The sequence below is a fragment of the Indicator indicator genome, chromosome 31, assembly GCF_027791375.1.
Source record: "Indicator indicator isolate 239-I01 chromosome 31, UM_Iind_1.1, whole genome shotgun sequence".
Lineage (NCBI taxonomy): Eukaryota > Metazoa > Chordata > Aves > Piciformes > Indicatoridae > Indicator > Indicator indicator.
Window position 1 is genome coordinate 5,221,965 of NC_072040.1, and position 23,083 is coordinate 5,245,047.

Below are 23,083 nucleotides of genomic sequence, written 5' to 3' on the forward strand. Positions count from 1 at the left end.
AACCTAGCCCACCCCTGCTTTATTCTACATCACTGCTTCCCTGATGTCAGCGTGAGAGGCAGAACAAAGGCTAAAAGGCACACGGTAAGTCAGTCTGACAATTATGCCCTAGGGAGAAAGTAGAGCAAATCTTAGCCTAAGCATGGGGTTGAAAGTCCGTTTCTAGACAAGTAGGTCATAATGAAGGGAATTTTTTTTTTAATTTTTTTTTTTCTTCCCCCTCCCCGTCACTCCACGAAGGGGAGAAAAATGTCTCTGGAATCAAGGTTGGGTTTGTTTCTTGTTTGTTGTTTTCTTTTCTCTCTGTCTGATCCTTCAGCTTACAAAACTTTCTGGAATTCTGAAAGTATGTTTTGTGAGCTGGGTATGGCAATTACAGTGTAATGAAATAAATGTTGTTTGTAGGACCTGCCACACAATAAGCTGTGCCTCAGATAGACATTAACATCTGATGAACTTTATAGACAGAAAGTTTCTTGTTACTTCTCTGCAAAAATCTGCTGAAAATGTGTTGTATGCCTGAGTACAAATTTCAGTCCACTAGCCAGCTACTTGCACCTGTATTTACAGGTACCTGGTGGAGCTTTTACAACTAGGCAGGTATAGATGAAGTTGCTATAATTTGGGAGTCTTTTTGAAAACAGGTTTTTTCATGATGTCTCTCTCTGTGTTGTCTTTTTACGTGAGCTGAAATGAAAGAGTTGAAGGCTGCTGTTAAACAGCCACACTGTCATAACCTATTTTCTTTGCACAGAAGCAAAATATTCAGCTGATGTCTTAGAAGAGCAGGTGCCTGCCTGCGTAAGCATTGATAAAATCTTTTCTAGCAGTGCTGCTGTTTAGTGTCTCAGGACCCTTTATTTTGCTGAAAAATGGCAACAGGAAGTTGCCAGAAAGTCTTGTATGCATTGCTAAAATGTTTCTGTCTGCTTTGCACTTTGGAGGCTCAGGGGATGCTAAGTTCAAAATGAAATGATATTATTGCAAGATGCCTGTGTAAATTAAGTAATGCTTCTTCACCCCCCACCCTCCACCCCCCCCAGACCATTGAAAACCATATGTTTTAAGAATGCTTTCTCAAATAGAGGCAGTTAAAGTAGTGAGATTTAGATACCAGCCTGCAGTACGCTTGGGTTTTCCTGTTTATTTTTAGTTTGGTTTTGGAAGAGTTCTTTAATTTGATGTAAAAACACTTGTCAATGTATGTGTGTGTTCCTGACACGTCTAACAGGAGCAGGATAACCTGCCCACTTAATCAAAACTCCCCCTGGGTCACAGAAGTTAGTTCACTATGATATACATCACTTACCGAGGGACATCCTCGTTACTGCATGGACGATAGAAGCATCATCACAGCTTGTAGAAACCAAGATAAAATGTCATATTTTAACATATGCATTTGATGATTCTCTGCAAAAGTGTGTGCATGCACATAATTTAAATCCACATGTGCACGTTTAAGTGAAAACTGCACATATGCAAAAAACCCACGTGCACCTCTGTAGTATCTTAGTTCACTGAAACTCTCTATCTGTTAAGGAAGTTACGTCTGCTTTTGCGTTTCCCAATAATTCCAATTTAAGAAATTGAATGAGGAAGTAAAGAAACTCTGGTAAAATTTCGTCTTTAATTTAGTTGTCCTTATTTTTAAGGTGTTTACAACTTAGCAGCAAGCTTTATTTACATGTTACATCAGGAAATATGAGATAAGCAGGCATCAGAAAATCAAGCTTGCTTCATTAGCTGTCCTATAAGTCATAGCTAATTGCTAGATCAGCAGAGATGTTTTAATCTACAGAGTTGAGACAGTTTTTGTTCCTAACTTTACAAATTGATTTTGAGTTTTCAGTTCATTTTAACAGGCAAGGTTTGAGGATGTTTTATGTTCAGCTGCATTGCCAGAGCTTTTAAAGATGAGCACATCCTTATCAAACAGCCCTGATGCTTTTTGCATACCTGTGTGAATGAGTGTAACGGGTATTTGATATTTCAGCATTCACCACATCAGTGAGTAAGTTCAGTTGTCCTTTATCATGTTAAAAGTAGAGAGTGATCTATGGGGGTAATGCACATGCAGCAGTCCTAGGAAAATCATGCTGCTACTGTAATCTGACAGGTTGAGCCACAGTAAGTTTCAGTAGTTTTTCACAGCTATCTTCTTTTTCCTCTGGTCTGGCATATCTTTGGTATATCTAAGAGAAAAGGCAAAGAGGACTTAATTTCTGATAATTAATATTCGTCTGATCTATCTGATAAACTATGTAATGCACCAGATATTTTGGAAACCACTTTTCTCTAGATTTTTTGGACCTTACAGTCCATAAGAGGCCTTTGCATGTTTGTGCACTGGTCCGAGGGACAATAATGTGAGTAGTACACATGGATCTGAACAACTTTATGGCATTATATGGCTGATTTAAATAATTTTAATTCATCTTTTTTCATACTTATAGATTTTTAAGCCAGTAATCCCAAAATATCTGACATTCCTGATAAACAAGAATCTCCAAGATCTGTCACAGACAGATTCTGAAGGCCTGGCTCTGACATTCCAAAGGAAAGCATAACAAATAACATGTAGAGTAAACTTTATTTCCTACTACATCCATTTCTATGGGGAGCATCTAGAGCAAAATTTGTTACTCAGCTGATTAATTTTGGAAGTACACATGTGTAACAGTGTCTGAGTCACTTCTTGTAGTTTGTGTGCACATAGTTGTGAGTTAAGAATTAAGAATTCCATAATTAAGGACACCATAAGAAGAATCAGTGCTTCTGAATTTTAACTATCTTGACTCACTTCAGACTGAAGATACTGTTTAATTAGTGGTAAAAAAGATTGTCCCCTTCTTAACTTTTTTTACTACTCACATAACATCTCTTTGAAGGACAATCGCTTTTGTTTGTTTGTGAAAGACCTCTAAAAGTAGTAGCATTTTTTGCCTTTCTAACTGACAGATTTCTGGTTCAATAAGGGTGATGACTTAACAGCAAAAGTTACTTTCTAATGAAAATGGGACTTACTTCTTGGGTAGGTGAACACTTACAAAAGCATCTGCACACATGAATGATTCCACTGGGGTGAGGTTGATGGCTCACTTCAACACAGTAAAGCAGGTGTGTAAGTGTTTTGAAGATGAGGGCTTTATTGATTTGTTTAATAGAGTCAGGTAACATTTGCTAGTCCATTTTTTCAGGTGTGGCTTCACGTGTGAACTTTTCCCTCCATTAAGGAATCGTGGTTAAAGGCAGCTAGCTTTTCATTTAAGGACACGTGTTTCAACTCAGCTCCATGAGGCATTAGGTTACAAAAATTAAAAAAAAAAAAAAATAATGCTTCAGAACTTTTCCAAAATGTCATTTCGTGTGAGGATCAGAGATCCCAGTTTGTTCTTTATTAATAGAGTTTCTTCAGGTGACAGTAAGAGTCACTAGGTCAGTTCCCTAAACCTCAGGAGAAAAGCTGACAGCTTCAGTGCCTTCCCCTGCTCCTCTCAACTCAGAGCACATGTACAGCAGCTGGATTGGCACAACAAAGTAGTAATGGCTCCAAAGGCACCGTTATGGACTATCAGGTCAATAATCCTTATGCTAAGAAGGATTTACATGATACAGAGTAATGGCTCTGTCATTTCTGAAGTAAAAATCCACTTTTTAATGAGCATCAAAATACTGTTTCGCACTCTTCACATCAGCGATATTAAGGTAGTTAAAAACCCCAACACACACACGCCTTCTCCAAATAAAAGTTCACATTTAAATATTTTAAGAAAAGAAATGTTAAAATGCCATGGGTAGGAAGCTGCAGAATCCTTAACAGTGACTTTTTAAAAAATGTACTTATTACTGTTCTCAAATAATTTCTTCCTTGCTACATCAGAAGAGCATAGAATATTTCCATCGTGCCTTCACATAGCATTTTTCTGAAGCACTCCAGAAATAGATTTGGGTTAGGGGGCATTTTGTTTGTTTTGTTTAATTTTTCTACTGTGTGATTGTTTCTACTTCAGGCAGAAGTTTGACACAATCTAACACACACAATTTAGGTCTTGTGTCAAAAGTTTGAAAGTAAGGACAGTGATCATTGAAATCCAAGGTTGTGACTTTTGTATTAATGTATATATACATATATGTATTAAAAAATTCAATTTCTTGTGATAATAAACATTTAATAGATTTCCCACATTTGGGGACAAAAAAATTGCTTCCCCACCAAAGTGGTTAACTCGGTCTCCATACAAAGTATGAAAAGTCACCAAATCCTAAACCATAAAAAACCTACCATCGTGACGCAAGTGAAGAGACAGAGTACACATGACATTTCAATTGTATCTCTAACATTTGATAAAATTAAACATCCTTTTGAAGTATGAGCCTGATGGGAATATTCCTGTATATAAGCATTTGATATTTAGTGAACAAAGTGCCACTGACCGCATAAATCATGCTAAATAACATTGACACTTGGTCAAACAAAACATGTATTTAAGGCTCAAGTGTATGGTCAAGCTACTTTCTGGAGAGCCTTGCCATTATTTTTGTGAGGAAAAAGTACTGTCTACAAAAAAGGGTTAAAGAAAATGCATTCTGTTGCATCTGCTTACTAAATCCCTTACTTTAGTAGAAATTCAAATTTTGTAAAGATTATTCGTTTTATTGATGCATATAATTATAATCACAAGCCATCTGCTGATTTGGCAGGCATGGTTAAAATTCTCTAACTCTCATAACCTTTCAAGTACAGTGCCCTTGGGACTCTATTTCACTTTTATATTTTGGAAAACATGTAGGGACAAACAAGAGAGGTCATCTGCCGAAAGTCAGACCTGTAAAACATTCAAAGAATAAAGATGGTAATGACTGCTCTTGTTTTTATAGCAAATAAAGTGTTTTCTGTTTTATTTCTGACTTCAGGAAGGATTATGCTGGTTTCCATCACGCACTTTGGGAATTTGATTTTTTTCTTTTTTTTCCTAGGGATTAAAGCTCACTCCTGGGATCTGGGTTCCAGGTCTAAACTAAAAGAACAAATATTGTTCAGTTTGGTCGCCACAGGTGTATTAAACATATTTGACCCTGGCCTTAATTTTTTTTTTTTTTAGGTAATTCCCATTGCATTTTTATTTGAAATGTTTTAACAAACAGTTTTCTTTTTTTGTTTTGTTTTGTGGGTTTTTTTAACTTACTGAGTTTCCCAGAGAGGCACCTATCATTTATTTAGCTTTTCCCCATGAAGTTCAAAAAGAGCATTTTAATTTTGAGGGCTACATATAATTGAGCATAAAACGACTGGCTAACATTCCTTGCCATAGTGCCTTATTTATATTAGCCCATCATCAATGGGTGGTTAAGCCACATTACAAATGTTTGGGTTTTTTGCCTGGGAGAAATCTTTTTCTCCATTTTCTTGTCCTTCATCATGTTCAGCCAAACTATTTTATGCTTAACAGTTCTGGTTTTTTTCTTTCCATCTTTGTTGTTTGTTGTTGTGTTACATGTGGTGTTACTCTGCTGCTTCTAGCAGAAAACATCCAGAAGGGAAAAAAATAATCTAGGAGATGCTGTCTCTGTCATAATGCACAAGCAATGACATTTCACCATAGCAGGATATTCTCTGTATTCTGAATTAAGAAAAAAAGAATGTTTTAGAGAGAAAATACCTGAAGGTGGAAAAGTTTGGTGCAGAATGGGATAGTCTGGTGGCTTCCTGATCCTAGCAGAAGGCAATCACCCCTCAATAGAGCTGTCTTGCTTAAATGCTGTATTGAAGTGTTTCTTGCAGGAACAAAAGATGCAACTCTCAATTCTGTTTAATTAGTGTATCTGAAGGCCTGTATGCAACATGCTTGCTGCTTTACTCCTTTTGGTGGTTTGATTCTCACCCCACACCCTCATTATGACAAGCAGGAGGGAAATGCACATGTTTGAAAGTGTCTTCACAGCTGAAACTAGGGAAACAGGCCGAGAGTAGCTCTGGTTTATTTCACAACCAATTAAGTATGACATCTGTTGAAACTCAGGAAATAAGTCTCCCTTCCCCCTGTTCATACACTTACTTAAGCTGCCAGTCTTTTGTTTGGAAATGGGGAATTTTGTTCACAAGACTTTCTTGGTTTTTTGGTTTGTGTTGTTTTTTGGTTTTGTTTTGGGTGTTTTTTTTGTTTTTGTTTTTTTTTTTTCCCCCTGTGGAGTAAATCCACCAAATAAAGAAAGCAAGACAAAAAAGTTATTTAATTTTTTTTTTTCAACTATATTCCACTGAGTGCTTGTGGAAAAAAAAAAAATCCTGCTTGGCACTCACAAATCAAGCAAATGATTATGTCAATAATTCTTTGCCTAAACACTCACCTTCCATGCTGAAAAAAGGGCATGTTTGTGGCAGGCAATGTAGGCACAATAACATTTTCATTTTTGAAAATCTGGCTCTTGTTGTTGGCTCCCAAAGACTAGAAAAAGTTGCTAGAAGGAATTTGGATTTTAATTTCTTTAATTTTATGGTTGAAAAATTGGCACTGAAGAGAAGATACCAAACAGAACAGGGCATGTGGCATTATTTACGGTTTAAGCAAACAAAAAGATTTAAATGCAGAGCTGCTGTCATTGGTGACATTGGGCTTCTTAAGTATACAATAATTCAGAATAAACCAAGGAAGAAACACAGATAAGCTTAAATAGCAAGTTTAGACTTATGAAAACAAATGCATTCAGCAACAGATAATAATAGTCCAAACTGAGAGACGCTTCCCCTTTATCATAGAATCATAAAATCAGTCAGGGTTGGAAGGGACCACAAGGATCATCTAGTTCCAATCCCCCTGCCATGGGCAGGGACACCTCACACTACATCAGGCTGGCCAGAGCCTCATCCAGCCTGGCCTTAAACACCTCCAGGGATGGAGCCTCAACCACCTCCCTGGGCAACCCATTCCAGGCTCTCACCACTCTCATACTGAAGAACTTCTTCCTCACGTCCAGCCTGAATCTTCTCACTTCCAGCTTTGTTTCATTCCCCCTAGTCCTATCACTACCTGATAGCCTAAAAAATCCCTCCCCATCTTTATTGTAGCCCCCTTCAGACACTGGAAGGCCACAAGAAGGTCACCTCGGAGCCTTGTCTTCTCCAGACTGAACAGCCCCAACTCTCTCAGTCTCTCCTCATAGGAGAGGAGCTCCAGCCCTCTGATCATCCTCGTGGCCCTTCTCTAGACACCAGTCAGACATCAATCTGTTTATTTATCAGGCAAACTTTTATTCCTTCATAAAATACTGTCCAGTCCAAATATCGAAAAGATGTTATTTCAGTCCATATTAACTCTGAGAGTTGTTTCCCTCTGCTGTGCTTAGAACTTGATTGTCTTCATTCTTCTATATCTAGATAAAAAAATACTTGCCATGTCATGCTGACCTTTATCTTTTTCTGCTTCTTGACACTGGTTTCACCTGTGTCTCTCAAGCCACAGGGCTCCTATCAAAGCTGTGGGTAACTCCCCTTTTCTTCCATCCACTACTGATCCCTTTTATTTGTTCATGAGTTTTGTTTGCCAGTTCTTTCCCACAAGGACTGGCACTGCCTTGGTTCCTGGAAGGTGGTCCTCTATTTTATTTCTCTTGCTTTTTCATCCCTGTTTTAAAATACAGCTCGGAGTCACAGAGCGTGTGTGTCATTTAAGCTGAAAGATGCTGCTCGGAGATTGCCATGGAGTCCTTGGTCAGAAATCCTCTGCTGAAATGTCAGTGTGCAAGTGTCTAGACCTGAGTCAGCCATCTAGATTCCTTCTAGAGTTTATAGAAAGAAAGAGATGTTTCTTGTATGCAATCCCTCTCACCCTAGAGCAGATGTATGAAGTAAGTGAGTTGCGTCACACATCTCCACAGCAGCAGGGATGCCTGCAGGTTGCCTACAGGCTACTCAGAGTCTATGGGAAGCCAGCAGCTACTACCTCAGAAATAGATATCTGCATTTCAGGCACATAAAGTTAGGGAGGTGAATTCTGTCTTTCCAGTCCAGCCTACAAATTTGACTTGTTTGTCTCCACATAAACTTACTGTTTCTCACAGTTTCGTACAAGAGAGTGATGTGAGTAATATGGTATACCTGAGAACAAAAGTTTCTTCTTGCATGTACATGCCCTTGATGAAATGTGATGTGTGCTCAGATAGGAATGAAGAGCAGGATAGCAAAAATTATTATTGCTGTGCAGCTCAGAGGACCACGTTTTGTCTCTGAAATGTGTTATTTACAAAAGGGAATTCCCTGCTTTCTTCTTAGAAGACATCATATATCCTTTCAAAAAAAGGATTGCCTTAATACCCTAATACTTAAAAATAAGAAGAAATGAGCTGTAAAAATTTAACTATATCCATTAATTTCAAAATACAGTAGAGATTTCCACATTAAAGCAGTTGGGTTTTAAAACACTGCTGATAGAAACATTTCCAGACTCGACTCTGCATTTTCTTTCTCCTCTTGGTCACTACTCAGACTCTGCAGGCAATTTTAGGGATGTCTCTCTGATTTCTCTCCTCAGGCTTTCAAGACTCTGTTTCTCAAGCTTTGAGGTAATAGGAGGATAGTTTTGTGCTGTTTCTGAGGGTGATTATAGTGATTCAATGTTCCTCATGCTATCAGAGAAAACTACAAGTAAGCTTCCAGTTTAGAATTTCATTTGCTGTCTATAAGTTGCATAGATTTCAATTATTTTTCCCATGTTTGAAGAGATTTGCTGACACAAATTTTGATTTCTAGGGGATTATTTATGAAGCCCACAGCTTTAGCACATAGATGTGGAACTTCTAAAATAAATCTTCATCCCTTAAAGCTCTAAGGACAAGTTCTCAAAGTTTCTTTAGATTGAGGCAAAGTGCTTAAGCTGTACTTCTGAGTGGACAACTCAGAATTACTTCAGGGATCAGAACTGGGTGGAGTTCTGCTAAACTGTGCTAATCTTTGTGTAGTGGATGGTTCCTACTGACTAGCATGGTGACTATACACTGCCCTAATCTATACTATAAGAGGCAGAGGCTGGCCTTGGAAGCAGAGAGCTGTAGCTGGGTCTCTGACAGTTCTTTGCCTTTTCCTAGTCTTTCCCTGAAGGGAGGACAGCTACAGTACTCAACTCGACTGTAAGACTATGTTTACCTTGATCTAATTTTCTGACAATGAGTTTTACAAAGAGTTAGTAACTATGTGTTTCCAGTAGCACTTCCACAGATGAGACTCATGAGCCAATGAATATCCTGGTATAAACTGACACCAGTTGAATAAATGCAACCCTTTAGCCTGATTTAACATTTATCCTGGAAAGCAGAACCTGCCCACAGGTCATATTCCCACAGTTTTCTTCCCTATAATCAACTTTCTAGAGACTGTCATTAAACAGCTTTGTCTTAAATATCCCCTACTCAGTTTGAATGGTGTTGAGAGAATGAATAGCTTTAGCCCTGAATGCTTTGGTCCCAATGTTATTTATAGTAACAACATTAGTACTAGCACTTATTTTTATTGTTATTAACGTGGATAATGTGCAACTATTTGGTGATCACGGGGAATAATGCTGCAATACTGAAGTGCAAGTGGCTTTCAATTAATGATTTCCAGCCTTCAAACAGCCAGTTCAGTATTGTGAATATGTTTCAAGTCATACAGCTTGCTTCCCTATTTATTTGTGGCCCCTGCCTTTTACATTCAGAAGTTGCACAGCTATTTTGGTGACGTTTTGAAAGTAGTCAAGTTTATAAGTAGGCATAATATGGAAGATACCATAGTTTTTTGCCCTATATTTTCCAGAGACACCATTTGACATGCCTCTTCCCTCCTGAACCTCCAAGAGGGATTTCCACAGTAAGACTATAAGCAGTCCAATGAGCCCTTAAGGGAAACTCTCTGCTAGTGTCTCAGCTTCTTCACTGTACAGAATGAAATCTACTTCTAGTGGAGAGCTACTATGCCATGTTCAGAGTTCAAGTTAAGCAGGCTGCACCTCAGGAAATGATGAAACAGTCCAAAACATTAGGTTTTCCTGTTCAGTAAATGGAGAGGACTTGTTCCCTATTTTCCTGTCTGTGGATGAAGAATCATAGAATCAAGAAGGCTGGAAGATACCCCAAAGATCATCGAGTCCAACCTGTCACCCTAAACCTCATGACTATAGAAGGTTTGAAGTTCTTGAGACCTCAGGAAAAGACAGGTCAGTAGCATGTGAAGATATTTCATAGACAGAGGATGTCTATGCTCTGCCTGTGAATTCTTTTTTAACATTAGGAGTAAGTAAGATATAGTGTGTTGGGAGCAGGAGTAATCTCTTGAGCAGAGGGAAAATCTAAGATAAAATGGACACTAATTGTTTTCCTTGGTCTGACCTGAGCAATCAGAGGTTTCTGAGAATCATTAGGTCCAGTTAATGCACCCTCAGGAAATTCACATTCACATAAAATTTCAAAACTAAGCAGGAAAATTGCTTCTAATAGAGCAATAAATAAATATCTGCCTTTTAAGAGATCATAACCACACAGTTCACATTTTCTCATTGCTCAGAGCATCCAAGATTGTCCATATTCCTTGCCCAACTTAAGGCGCCTGAGAAAAAGAAGTGGTTCATTGCAATAATGTTGAAAGGAAGCTATGCTGCTTGGCTCCCAGATGACTATTCGAGGGATCCTTTGGCATCCCATGGGATCCTGTGGTATTTTTGCCTTGGTACTTTCACCTTGGTACTTTCAAAAACATTATTATATTTTTAGCTGCCATTCCTGCAAGGTTAACCTGAATCTGGAAAGCTTAACTTTCTTTCTTCATCATTATGTTCCTGCCTTAGGTTTGTCAGTTGCCATTATCTCATCTGACAGCTAGTGAGGAATTCAGCCTCAAATCATATCTTCATGAATGTGCCTGTTAGAGATACAGCTGTGAGTAGTTAAGCTAACTCTCACATGACATGTACTGTGTCCCTTTGGAGAATGGTGAAAGTTTACTTTCTCTGCTAACACCTACAGGTCTTACCCTTGAGGAAATCTGCTCAGATCAGGGAAACTTCTGTATAGGCAGTTTTAACATAAAATTAAGTTTTGAAGACAGTACCAGGTTGAATTCTTGTTCTCAGCTATACGAAAAGAAAATATCTTCTGACTTTTGACTCACACAGGATTTGAGCTTTGGAAGCTCTATTGCAATGTCCATCTTTAGCTATTGTCTTCATAGCCTCCCACAAGAAATCTTGAATAACCTCTAGTGACTAACTGTAGGTGCTCAGAGTTACTGTGGAGGAGTCTGTGCCCTTACTTTCTTGACAATAAAAATAAGCCAGGTGTGAGTCCTCTCCTTGTTATTAAATTTTGCCTTTCTGACTATCCCCCAAGTTTTACACAATGCTTGAAGAGGACATATAAAAGTGATATATGAGGATCTGCTCTTGATCTTGTACAGCTTTGAAGAATACATCCTGTTCATTCCAGCTAGAAAATGATGAGTTCTATTTACTTACTATTGAATTACCTACTAGAATTATGTAAAAACATTAGCAGGTTGCTGAAAGCCTTAAATCATTGTCTCATTAGAGTTTGCCACAAAAAATAATACAAACTCTTTCCTTAAGTGCATTGATTTTTTTTGTGCTGTTATCTGTTCTCCTGCTTCAAACCACATTTTTAAAAGAAGTTTCCTAGTTCACAGACTAGCAAGATACAAATAAACATCCTCACCCAGTAACCAGGTGAGACAAGCTAGACAGCTGCACAAATCTAATCTTCCTTATGTAAACTATTCTGCAATGTTAGAAAAAAAATACTAGTTTTCCTGTTCTTAGATTTCTACTCTTGTTGATTAATTCAGTAACCTTAGGAACATGGTGCTGACCAAAAACCATTTCCATGGAAAAGAGACATGGGAATGGAACCTTTACCTTCTTTATTTAAAACAAACCACCCTGCTTTACAAATTCTTTGCACAACAAACCTCACCAATATGTAAACAGGGCTCTAGCTACTGTGTTTGTCCACAGCTAGAGCTACAGATGAACACAGTGTAGTTGTGTGATGACAGGAACAGCTGACTCATTAGTAGAGAGCAGTGAAAGGTAATTAACCCTGGGAAAAGTACAGCTGCCATGCGAGCTGTTCCTTTCTGTAGGATCTGATTAGAAATTAGTGTTAAACCACTGATTCTTTAAAAAAAATGTCATTGATAATTCACTTTCTCTCTCAGGTGTGGCCCCTAAAAGGGGCCTAGGATGGAACAAGTGTACAAAAGGTCTTCTATCTGAAAAAAAGCCCTTTCTCAGCGAAGTACACACCTGTTTGGCTGCTTTTGGACTTTTCTTAATGATGAATATTGTCCCAGTTCTGAATATTTTGAGGACACCCTCCAAGCCTATGGGCAGTGCAGAGAATTGCCTTGTCAAAATGATTTAAGGTAGAACATTGTTGGTTGCCACAATGGCTCCTTTAGTGAGGCTGATTATTTCAAAGTCACAGCTACAGCTTCTTGCATCGGGACATAGTTCTGATGCAAAATGATGTTGACCACCTCCAAAGAAAGCAAAAATCTCTCTCCTGGGATAGGTGAGCACAGCATATGAGAGAAAGGATTATGCTCTGAGCGTGACAACCACCCCTCAGCCCACCCCTTTTCCTGCACACATCTTGGCATTTGAGGTACCAACAGAAGAGGCAGAACTCAATGTGACATCCAAACAACAAACCAGCCTATTACATAGGCTGAACATATATTCAGACATCTCATACAGACCTTCTTATCAAGAATCACATAATTATCAACTAAAATATCAAAACTTCATTAGTGTGCTGTCGGGACTTCTAAACTGCTGCTTATTATTTACAGCTGTCATAGCCAAAAGAATTTTTAATTGTCTTTGTAAGATTTTCTGGCCAGGACTGTATCATTCTATACCTGTGTGATTAGTACCAAGTGTATGTGACTGCTTCCACATGCAATAACATGTCCTACTGAGGTCCATGAGGGTGTTCTGATTGTTCTCAGTAGAGCCAGGTTGACACTAGGGAGTCTGAAGGGAAATTGGGTTTAAAGTGAAAAAGTGAGTGGGTTATCTGTCCATAGGAAGATTTGTTTTATCTTGCTAAGGTCAGAGTTGCTGCAATAGGATGATTTGCTGTGATCTACCAATACAAAATATTACCATAAATATAAGTTTTTGTTATTTTATTTTTAACTCAGTATTGTTTAGTGGTATAAGGGACCACTTTCTTATCATTCACACATTGGAAGAAAATTTTCTCCTTTAATCTCTTTTAAATTAAACACAGTGCTTGCTTGGTACAATGTTTGAACTTAATGTTGCCACAAACATACATAGGCACACATACATTTCTCTCTATATAGGCACACACTTCACTGAATTTACTGCTGAATTTTCAGAATTGAAAGCAAAAATATAAAACCCCACTCAAAGCAGTTAAAGATATTTCCTAGTAGAATGTTTCTCTTTATAGGAAAACAAGTGAGACAGATTTTTAAGATAAAGGCCTGACATGTCAAGGGTCCAGTTACCTCCAGATTGCCTGATATGTCAAGAGAGAACAGAAATGTGTTTTAAATTGTTTTGCCATTCATTATGCATTAGTTAGTTAGTACACATTCTTCTCAGAACCCTCCTTTTTATTTCTTCTTTTTAACTAGAAAAGCTTGAAGAGAAAGAGGAAACTTTTTTTTTTTTTCTTGGAAATCCCAAGTAATAGCATACTCCTGAAGTATCAGGTTGAGTTTCAGAGGAAGTGAAAGCATGAGCAGGCTATTAAATTGATGAATGCATGAGGTTGAAAATAATATTCACTATCTTAAAGCATGGCTAGAAATGCACATAAGCACTTCACAGCACTCTATGTTGTTATCCTAATTTAGCTGAAAGGTGAAGAGACTTGCTGAAGGTCAGAGAAGAGATCAGTGGCAGAGGCAGGAAGAAAGTTCCAGAATTCCTTTTTTTCCAACTGTTTCCTCAATCATGATGCCTTCTGGTTATGAGAGAAGACAGGTGCCACTTTTTTTGAAATAACCTTCACTCCACTCTAGAATCATAAAAGCCTCTAAAAAGAGAATTTAAACCCCCACGTCTGCTGCCACTGACCTCTTAACATAACTTTGAACAGGATGGACACCTTTTTCCTTGCTTCACCCACCTGGCTCAAACATCTCTAGTGTGAGGTGTCCCTGCCCATGGCAGGGGGTTGGAACTAGCTGATCCTTGTGGTCCCTTCCAACCCTGACTGATTCTATGATTCTATGATCTGCTGAGTGAAACCCTTTCAGATAAAAGTGAGTCACGGAGAACATTTTGCAGCCATGTTTTGGTATCTGACAAATATATTTTGGGGGTGGTTGGAGTTTTTTGGGAGGTTTGTTTGTTTTGTTTTGTTTTGCCTTTTTTTTTTCATTTTCTTTACTGTTTTGATTTTCAAGGTGGTATTTTTGTTCTTGGTTTGGGTTTGTTGTTTTTTTTTTTTTTTTTCAGCGTGTTCCCAGGATCTTCAGGGCAGTGCAGTAGCACAAGCAAGCCCCATTATCTTTAGCAGTTAGGGTCATTACAAGCCTTTTAGATGGTGGCAGACTGTACTTCACATGGCACTCTTAAAGTTAATGAACATGTGTGATTTGCATGTCGAGGGAAGGCACACTTCTTCCCTTTGTGCGACTTTCCCTTTCTTGGGACATGTCTGTCACGCTTAATGAAGAGAGCTTGTTGTTGAGAAAGGGGAGGCTGAATGCACAGAACAGCAGAATGGTCGTTATATTTCTTTTTATAAAAATAGTTTGCATGTTTAGGTTCATTGTTCCTTTTGATTCCATGTCAGAGAATGTTCAATGAGCTAATTAGCCGCGGGGTTTTGTCCAGCATAAGAAGTGTGATGTCCTAATTCTAGCTATTAAATCAGTCCCCCAAAATTTGGCTGGAACAGACAGAATTCAGAGGGAAGGAATACTGTAACCTAGATCAAGCCTGTAAGTATTTGAGGAGTGACCACTTTTACTGAACCTAATCAGCACTTCTGTAATGGTTCAATGTAACCATAACAGCACCCCCATGAAATCACCCTTCAAACCCATTGATTCCTAACTAGGTTGCTGGAAACCATGTATGGTACATGTATGGTACAAGGACTAACAGTGGTGGCTAAGCAGTAGGTGTGTAGCAATACAAGAGCAGGACCAGAATTGTCCTGATGTTGAAAGAGATTATAGCAGAGTCATTAAAACAACATAATTTTGCTGCTCTTAGTTATATAGATCTGTGTGTTTAGATGTCTCCTGCTGGCCTCATTCCTGGAGCTGCTAGCATCCCTTTGATGAGCAGAGCATGGTCATCTCTTGTTGAAGTTAGCAGCAGTCACCCCACACAGTACCTCACAAGAAAGATGACACCACACAGAAAAAGTCATCCAGACTGCAAGAGAGTAAACATGGCTTAGAAGAAAACAAACCCTGTGTTCCAGAGTCAATGGGGTATGCTCTTTGAACTTTCTTCTGAAATTGCTCTGAAATCATAAGGTTGTTATGGTGTGGTCTTACTCAAAATAATGCATATCATTGTAATGCAAGCCTTGAAGTTAAGTGGCTACTTTAATGAAACATAGTTACCATAGTTACCACGGGAGAACAGTGAATAACTTTTAGTTCTTTTGAAGCTATGAATTAGTTTAAAAAGAGGAAAAGGAATAAACAAGCATGCAGAAGTTTATTATTCAGTGTTTCATGCCTGATCAACTCTAAAAAAGAAAAACTCTCCCTAGACTAGGGCATTAACATTTTCCAGCTGAAATCTATAATTGGCCATCAACAAACACAAAATTACATTTCAACTTGTCAGTATGTCTGGTTTTTTTTTCCCTGAGTCACAGAAGAAACAGATTTTTCCAAAGTTCTGTTTTCAGCATTTTGCTAATAACTGACATTTTACATCATCTCGGTTGCTAGCAAAAATAATGTCCTAAAGGCAATAACACATTGCTAAACACAACTCATGAAATCTATGGTCTAGCTCTATTATTCATTATAAACACTATCTTAAGGCTGATGAGAGGGAAATGAGAATTTATCACAGTGAAGATGTCTTCTAGGACCAGCTTCATTGTTTTTCAGTTTAGCATTGAGATGTGCTCTATCCCTGAAGTGTTAATGGAGGTCGCTGTTGTTGCTCTCCTTCACTGTGTCAAAGCAAAGGAGTTCCTGCATAGTTGACTATTGAGAAACAAAATGATGTTCTTTCCAGTATATCACCTTCAGCTTATGAGCCTCTAGAGCAGCAGTGATTAACAGGACTTTTACAAAGTTTCTGTGTAGTTACAAGGACAGCTTCAATCTTCTGTCATTTTTTTGCATTAGCTATGATTATGCTTTTACCACCAAAATGCATTTATTTTAAAGGTAACAATACAGACTCAGAGAATAGCTTATGTTTCATCTATATTTATCAGCACTCACTGTACATTTGTGTCTTCATTACCAGGAAATATTAAGGGACATTGTGCCATCTATTCCTGTTTACAGTTTATTATGCAGAGATAGGAAACACTTAGCATGTAAAATGAATGTAGAAATTATTCCTGGATAGAAACACGGACATTTCCCACTCGTTGGCTCTTTCTCCTCCATCACCGGATCAGAGTGTAATTGTCAGTAATCAGGCCTGCTTGCTGCTGATAAAACCACTCTGAATGCTAGCAGCCTTCTTTGTGTGATGACTCAATTATTCCAGAAGTGCCTCATCAAATCTGCCCCATCAGCTGGGCTAATAAATAAGGAGAAGAAACTGGCCCCCCAAAGCAAATTATAAATCCATTTGCATTAACCATTTCGCTGGTCCATGATCTAGGCAGAAATAAGCATGGCAGATTGTGTTAAGCTTATTTGAATATGTTTATAATGTTTACAGCATGCAACCTTTCTTTTTATTTTTTTTTTTCCTTCCTTTTTTTTTCTTTTTTTTCTTTCACAAGGTGTTGGAATTATCAGTCATGAATAACATCTAAATGCAGTTATGTTAATTACAGCAAAGCCTCAGGCATCTTTGAGGGATAGTTTGGTGCTTAAATCAGGTGAAAGTTAAACCCTTCTGCTAGGCAAAATATGATCTTGCACAAGGCACTGGCATTACTGCTGTGTTTAAAGGAGAGCGTGAGTGCAAAGGATGTGTTTTGCAGGCACTGGAAGGACAGCTGTCTGTGTTACCAGACTGTCTTGTCCTGGTAACATGAGCTCCTCTTCATCTCAGGGTAAAACTAAGATAAACTTCAGGCTTATAGTTGAGAAAGAAAATGCAATAGCTTAAGCAGCAATAGCTCAGCTTCACGTGTACTCTGCACTTCACAAAACAAGTGTTAGGAGAAGTACTCTGTCCCAAGAAAATTGTTTTCTGAAGCTCAAATGTTGTAAAAATGTTTCCAAGAAGACTTTCAGATTTCCAAGACTGCCTGTGTGTACTGCAGTGAGGGTGTCAAAGTGAAGCATCAGAAGGCCAAATGGAACTGTTTGTTTACTCACGTGCTGAACATTAGAGATTCTCTTAAGGATCTCACTGCGGTGATCCATAAGTTTGTGCATAACTTAGTGTGTAAAGTTTTGTCCTACAGCCTGTACAGGATAAAGAACTCACTGCAGCTGAGAGCTCAATATGTCTTCACTCATTTTTTAACAGCAACTTGTGCTTTCACATATTTTTTTTCTCAAGTACTAAATATGTTGTGTTATTTTATCTTGAGAAAGAGAAGTCACTGTCACTGCAGAAACACAAAAAAAATTGTTCAGAGATCATAGTGGTGAGCACTTTGGGTTTTGTTTCCTTAGCTGTTACTTCCACTCTGAGTTAACAAATCACAAACTGTTGTGATTCTTCCTTTTCATATTTGCAATATATCAACTAGTGATGTGGTAAATGAGGAAAAAAATCAAATGAATCTGCTGGAAATTATATCCAATATGCTGAAAAAAAGTTGTTGGGGTCTTTTACCGGTATAGTACAGCTTTGGTACTGCAGTTCTGACTGAAACAAGAACCTCAGACTTCTGGTGAGATAATTTCTGACTGTAGAATATGTCTTTTCTCATTATTAAATCATCAGGAACTCTCTAGAAATCTGACCTGAGTGACTATATGCTTATCCACAGACAATGGGTCAACAAGAATGGTTGCTTGAAAAGATTTGTCACAAACATCTGATGTTGAAGATCAGAGCCCAAACGTGATTCACATCAGTATCCTGATATGACTCATGCATCTCAGTAGGATGGCACTTCAGAGTCAGTACAAAATCATGTTGCACTGGAAATGGCTATAAACCAAAGAATGAATTGCAAAGGTTCCAGGTGACTTCACTGAACTATTACATTGCCAAATCAAGTAACTCATTTATCCCTTCTCTGTAGGTTTATGAAGTTTATTACTACAGCGGAATTGAGGTGGTAGTTGAAAAGGGTAAAGGTGTTCTTTGTAGGCAGGTAAACTTCACCTTCAGGATTAAAAAATTCTGTTCAGTCATATAGAGAGTTGAAGTGTAAGCATAACTTGCTGTCTGTAAACCCTTCTGATTTCTTTATTAAAACAGCCAGATGAGTTAATGCAAGCTATGGATAGATTGTGCTAAACGAAGTTACATGTGGACTTATGGGGAGTGGTCCCACCAGAGAACCTTGGCTGACAAATAAATAAGTTCTACTTGAGTTGCATCATCTTGCATCAAAGTCACCAATACCTTAGACAAATGCTCTATATGCGCTGAGATCTTATTTTTTTTCCTGTTGGCACTGCAGTCCGCACTTCTTGTAATGCCTCAAAATTTGGCCTGTCATTAGTTTTGCACTTCATAAAATATACTAAAATAAAGGGTTTGTCAGGAATTTATTGTATAAAATTTGGGTGTTACTGTGAAGTCAGCACTAACTCTTGTTTGCTACCTGAAGTCTTGGGTCCCAGCACTTGTATTTGAAATGCAAGTTGCTTCTTGGAGTGGGAACTGGGGTGATGCACAGTTTATACTCCATTAGGGCTATGTCACATCCCATGACACAGCATAATCCTACACAGCCTGTTTATAACAGGGCAGATGCATGACACTGTGTTGGACTCTGTATGAAAGACCACATCTTGAAATGTGGTGCTCACCCATGAATCAGCTGAGTGGCAGCCAGCACCCTGTGAAAGAAAGAAAACAGCATGTGCAACTTACTAACCAGCAACTTCTGCTGTGATTGAACACAGAAGAGAGCTTCAGGTTTTGTGCTTTACATAAAGTCTTGCTTTTGTGCTACTATAGCACTCTCTGCTTTACAAAGATAGCTGATGATGCCACATGTGAGGCAGATGGGAGTGAAACAGCAAATGGCACTGTTGCATGTAGTGTTCCACTATGATTTTCAAACCTGTGCCCCCAGCCCCAGTGCAGCCCAGGCTCCTTTTCTTAAAGGATCTTCTTAAAGGATTTTCAGCATGCTGGTTTATTGTCTGAAGGTACATGTGAAAAGTTTTGTATGTTTTTCTATCCTTTGTGCACTTTTCCAAGTGGATCTCAGCTGTGCTGTCTTAACTCTGGGTCCCTTAGGATGAGAGAGACAGCAGATGGGGTTAGGGCAGAGGGCTGATGCTTCTGACAGCAAACGGCCTGGTTGTTGAGTGGAAGCTGTGAGCGTCAGGAAGCTCCTTTTCCCCAGAGAACCAACTAACCACTGAAGAAAGTTGAAAATGAGCCCTTTGAGAAACGCTATTAAAAGTAGTAAAAAATTGCAATTGTGCAGATGATGTGCTGCTGTGTGGTTATTCGGATGCTAATGAGTTTGACATTAGGGAACTCAAAGGGTTTACAGCTACTCCCTTATGTGATTTACTTCTTTATTGGCAATCTTTGAGAAAATAAATGAAAAATATATTGCTAATAAATACATAACCTGATAGGATTTTAGACAAAAAGCTGGAAAGTTTTAGGCTTTAGAAAGAGTTTTGTTCACCATTGTAGCTCTTCTCACCGATCTTTTCGTTTAGGCTAGTGTGTTTAAAACAAAGAGGAAAGGGCAGGCAGAAATCTTTTTAAGACTCTTTTTCTTTTTTTTTTTTTTTTCATGGATGCTGAAACAGAATTATAGGAAAGAGGCTTTTGAGGATAAAAAACATATTGGCTAGAATATTGTTTTAAATGTATTTTCAGTATTGGTCTGCTTTGTTCTAGGTTCTCTCCCTCCTTTATAATTTTGCATCTGCTGTCTGTTTTGCTGTTTGATAAAAGTGTATTTATTTTAATTAAAATTTTCTGATGGGATGCAGCTAAAACTCTGTCTATTGGGACTCAAGCAGAAATTAGTCACTGAATAAACTCTGGATTCACTGAGAATCTGTTTAGAACATGCCTTTCCCATTTCAGAAATATAACATTACAGATTTTGCTGGCAAAACTTCATCATTATATCAATCAAGTTTCACTTTCAGGTTCCCAAAGTTAATCTCTAAACTTTGCAATAATTGGAATACATCGAATGAATAGATTTGTTTAACTAAATACACCAAATAACATCACCTCTGAAGTTGCAAGTCATAGTAAATTGTTTATATACTAGTCACTCGTGGGGTGATGCTAAAATAAAGCCTGTCCATAATAACTGCTCATGGCCACATTTTCCCAGTTTGCAAATGTCTACAACTTTAAGTGTTTGAGGGGGGGATTTGAGTTTCATTATTTCTGAATACAAGGCCCTTTGGTGTTGTACATTCAGGTACAAACTTCTGCATATCTTCTTCCCTCAATCTTAAAGTTGATTTTAGTGGGAGTTTCCTCCTAGAAAGGAGTAAAAATTGAGCATGGCGTGATGTCAAAGGAAGGAAACTTTAGTTTGTTTATGCTGGTAACACTATCAGTGTGCCAAACCTTAAACTAATTAAATGAAAATTCAAAATCAGGGGGAAAATGAAATTGAGAGTGTTTTCTGCTATCATTAAAGTACTTTAGAATGCTTCTCATTTATTTCACATCATGTACTGTAGCGTCCCACTCAGTCGAAGGGGTTGTGATGCAGCAAAAACATTTGACTAAGAATTTCTGCATAGAGAAACTGTGGATTTTTTGCCTATTCAAGAACAAAAATCTTTTCTTGGAGCAGGACTATTTCATAAGCTTTCAGAAAGGAAAAAAAATATAAAGAAAGTATAAAATTTCTGCTGTTGTTCTTTTTAGAAGCATCACTGGTGCCTCTTTACCACATCTTTGAAAAACTGCACCTGAACTATTTGCCCATTTGATTTAAAGATTGTCCTGTTTGATGGATGTTTTATTTCATATAGCTGATTTTTGGTTTCATTTTGTTGTTGTGGTTTGTTGTTGTTTTTTTGCCTTTTTTTTTCTTCAGAGAATGAATTTCAAGATTATTTATTAAATCAAGCAAGGCATCTTGGGCTCAGTGACGGATTTGGTCCTTTGGAATCTGCACACATTTTCACCTGGAAGCACGCAAAGGTGGGATAATTTATTTACAGAAAGGAATTTGAGTGAAAATATGTTTCTGTGGTAGGACTACAATGCTGTGGTTTCATGTGTAGTGTCTCATGCAGTGGGATAATTTTTCTCTCATAACAACTGATATTTTAAGGACATCAATCTTCAATGATATTGAGCAGTTGAAAAAAGATATCAATCTTTGTAAATACCTAGAAATTCTAGTTTTTAAATTTCAGAACTACACTCTGTCATCATTGGATATGGACAGGAGCACAACTGTCTTTGAATCTGTATTAGTCCAAGAGTGAGAACGTATTTGGTAATGCACTGCTTAAATTTCATCTGTGAGGGGTAGTTTAACTGTGATAGAATAGAATATAAATACATAAAGTAGAATAGAAATACATAAAATAGAATAGAAATATGTAAAATAGAATTGAAATATAAAAATATATTGCTTATTATATATATAATATATAATTCTTATTCATCTTGTTTTAACTATATGTCAATTGAGTGGGACAAAAACTTTGGTACAGGTGAAAAGATTTCAAGGTGTCAAAGTATTTTGTCTTTTTGATATTATTTCTTAAAAAAAAAAAACAAAAACAAAAACAAAAAACCCCAAACCCAACCCAAACCAAACAAAAAACATGTTTAGTACGTAGTAGCCCCGGAAAAGGTGGTAAGATATTGAACTAGGTCAGAAACAAAAATCCAGAAATAAAAGCATCTAAAAAGTAGGATCATGCATCAGCTTGAGCTGAGCTGCATTTCAGTGTGGGAGATCACATAATTTTTCTCTACATTTAAAAAGCTAGCAGTTGCCCCTTAATTTCATAAAGCTGTGACTCTGCCCTCTAAAGCCTTGGTAAAGCAGCCTAATAGAAATACTTGGCACACATTGGTTACCTAAGGGAATAATAGAACTATTTGCTGTAGTCGTTTGGCAAAAGGACATAAACATATGGCTTTGGTTTATATTCAGCACTGCCAGTTGTGCAAAGTTGCATGGATGAAGAACACAACAGCAGTGGCAACTCAGAAATCAGAAGTGAGAATCAAAATAAATCATCCTCATTACAAAGCTATTCAAGCTTGCCTCTGATTTCAGGTTCATTCTGTTGCTGCATATTTCCAAGTAGTGACTTCAATATAAAAAACCATCTACTACTCAAACCCAGGTACATCACTCAACCATGCTATAAAATTCCAAATTGTTGGTGATTTCTATATGTTACTAACATGTTTTAAAGTTTGCATTCAGTAGGTGTTCTTATTTAAATTCCTGAGAAATTAATACTTCTGAACCAATTATCTCCGTATTATTCAAATTTTTCCTAGAGAATTCAGGAATAGCACTGCATGAACTGAAGTGAAAGGTTCAAAACTCAAGGTGAAATGACTCCGTGGTTAAGAATAACCAAAATAACAAAGCAAGGCATATTTTTAGTAATAGTTTTTAAGAACATCTACTTTGTAAATATTTTTCTCCTTTCTGACCATCAGCATGGTATTACATAAAAATAAAAGCAGATGAAAAGAACAAGAAACTTTCTCCATAATACAAGCAATGCTCCTAAAAATTTGAATTTTGGGACATTTCTATCTCCAGTAATCAGAATATATAAATTTTACCTAGA

The 23,083-nt window shown here is 37.7% G+C and overlaps 1 protein-coding gene across 2 annotated transcripts in view; it reads left to right on the forward strand.

Moving 5' to 3' along the window:
* The window catches only part of ST18 (ST18 C2H2C-type zinc finger transcription factor), a 154,949-nt gene that overhangs the window by 64,345 nt on the left and 67,521 nt on the right, over positions 1-23,083 (forward strand). For both annotated transcript variants that reach the window (XM_054394633.1, XM_054394634.1), the window contains exon 3: positions 21,352-21,458. In XM_054394633.1, coding sequence (XP_054250608.1) covers positions 21,352-21,458 — 107 coding nt within the window. The remainder of the gene's footprint in view (positions 1-21,351; positions 21,459-23,083) is intronic.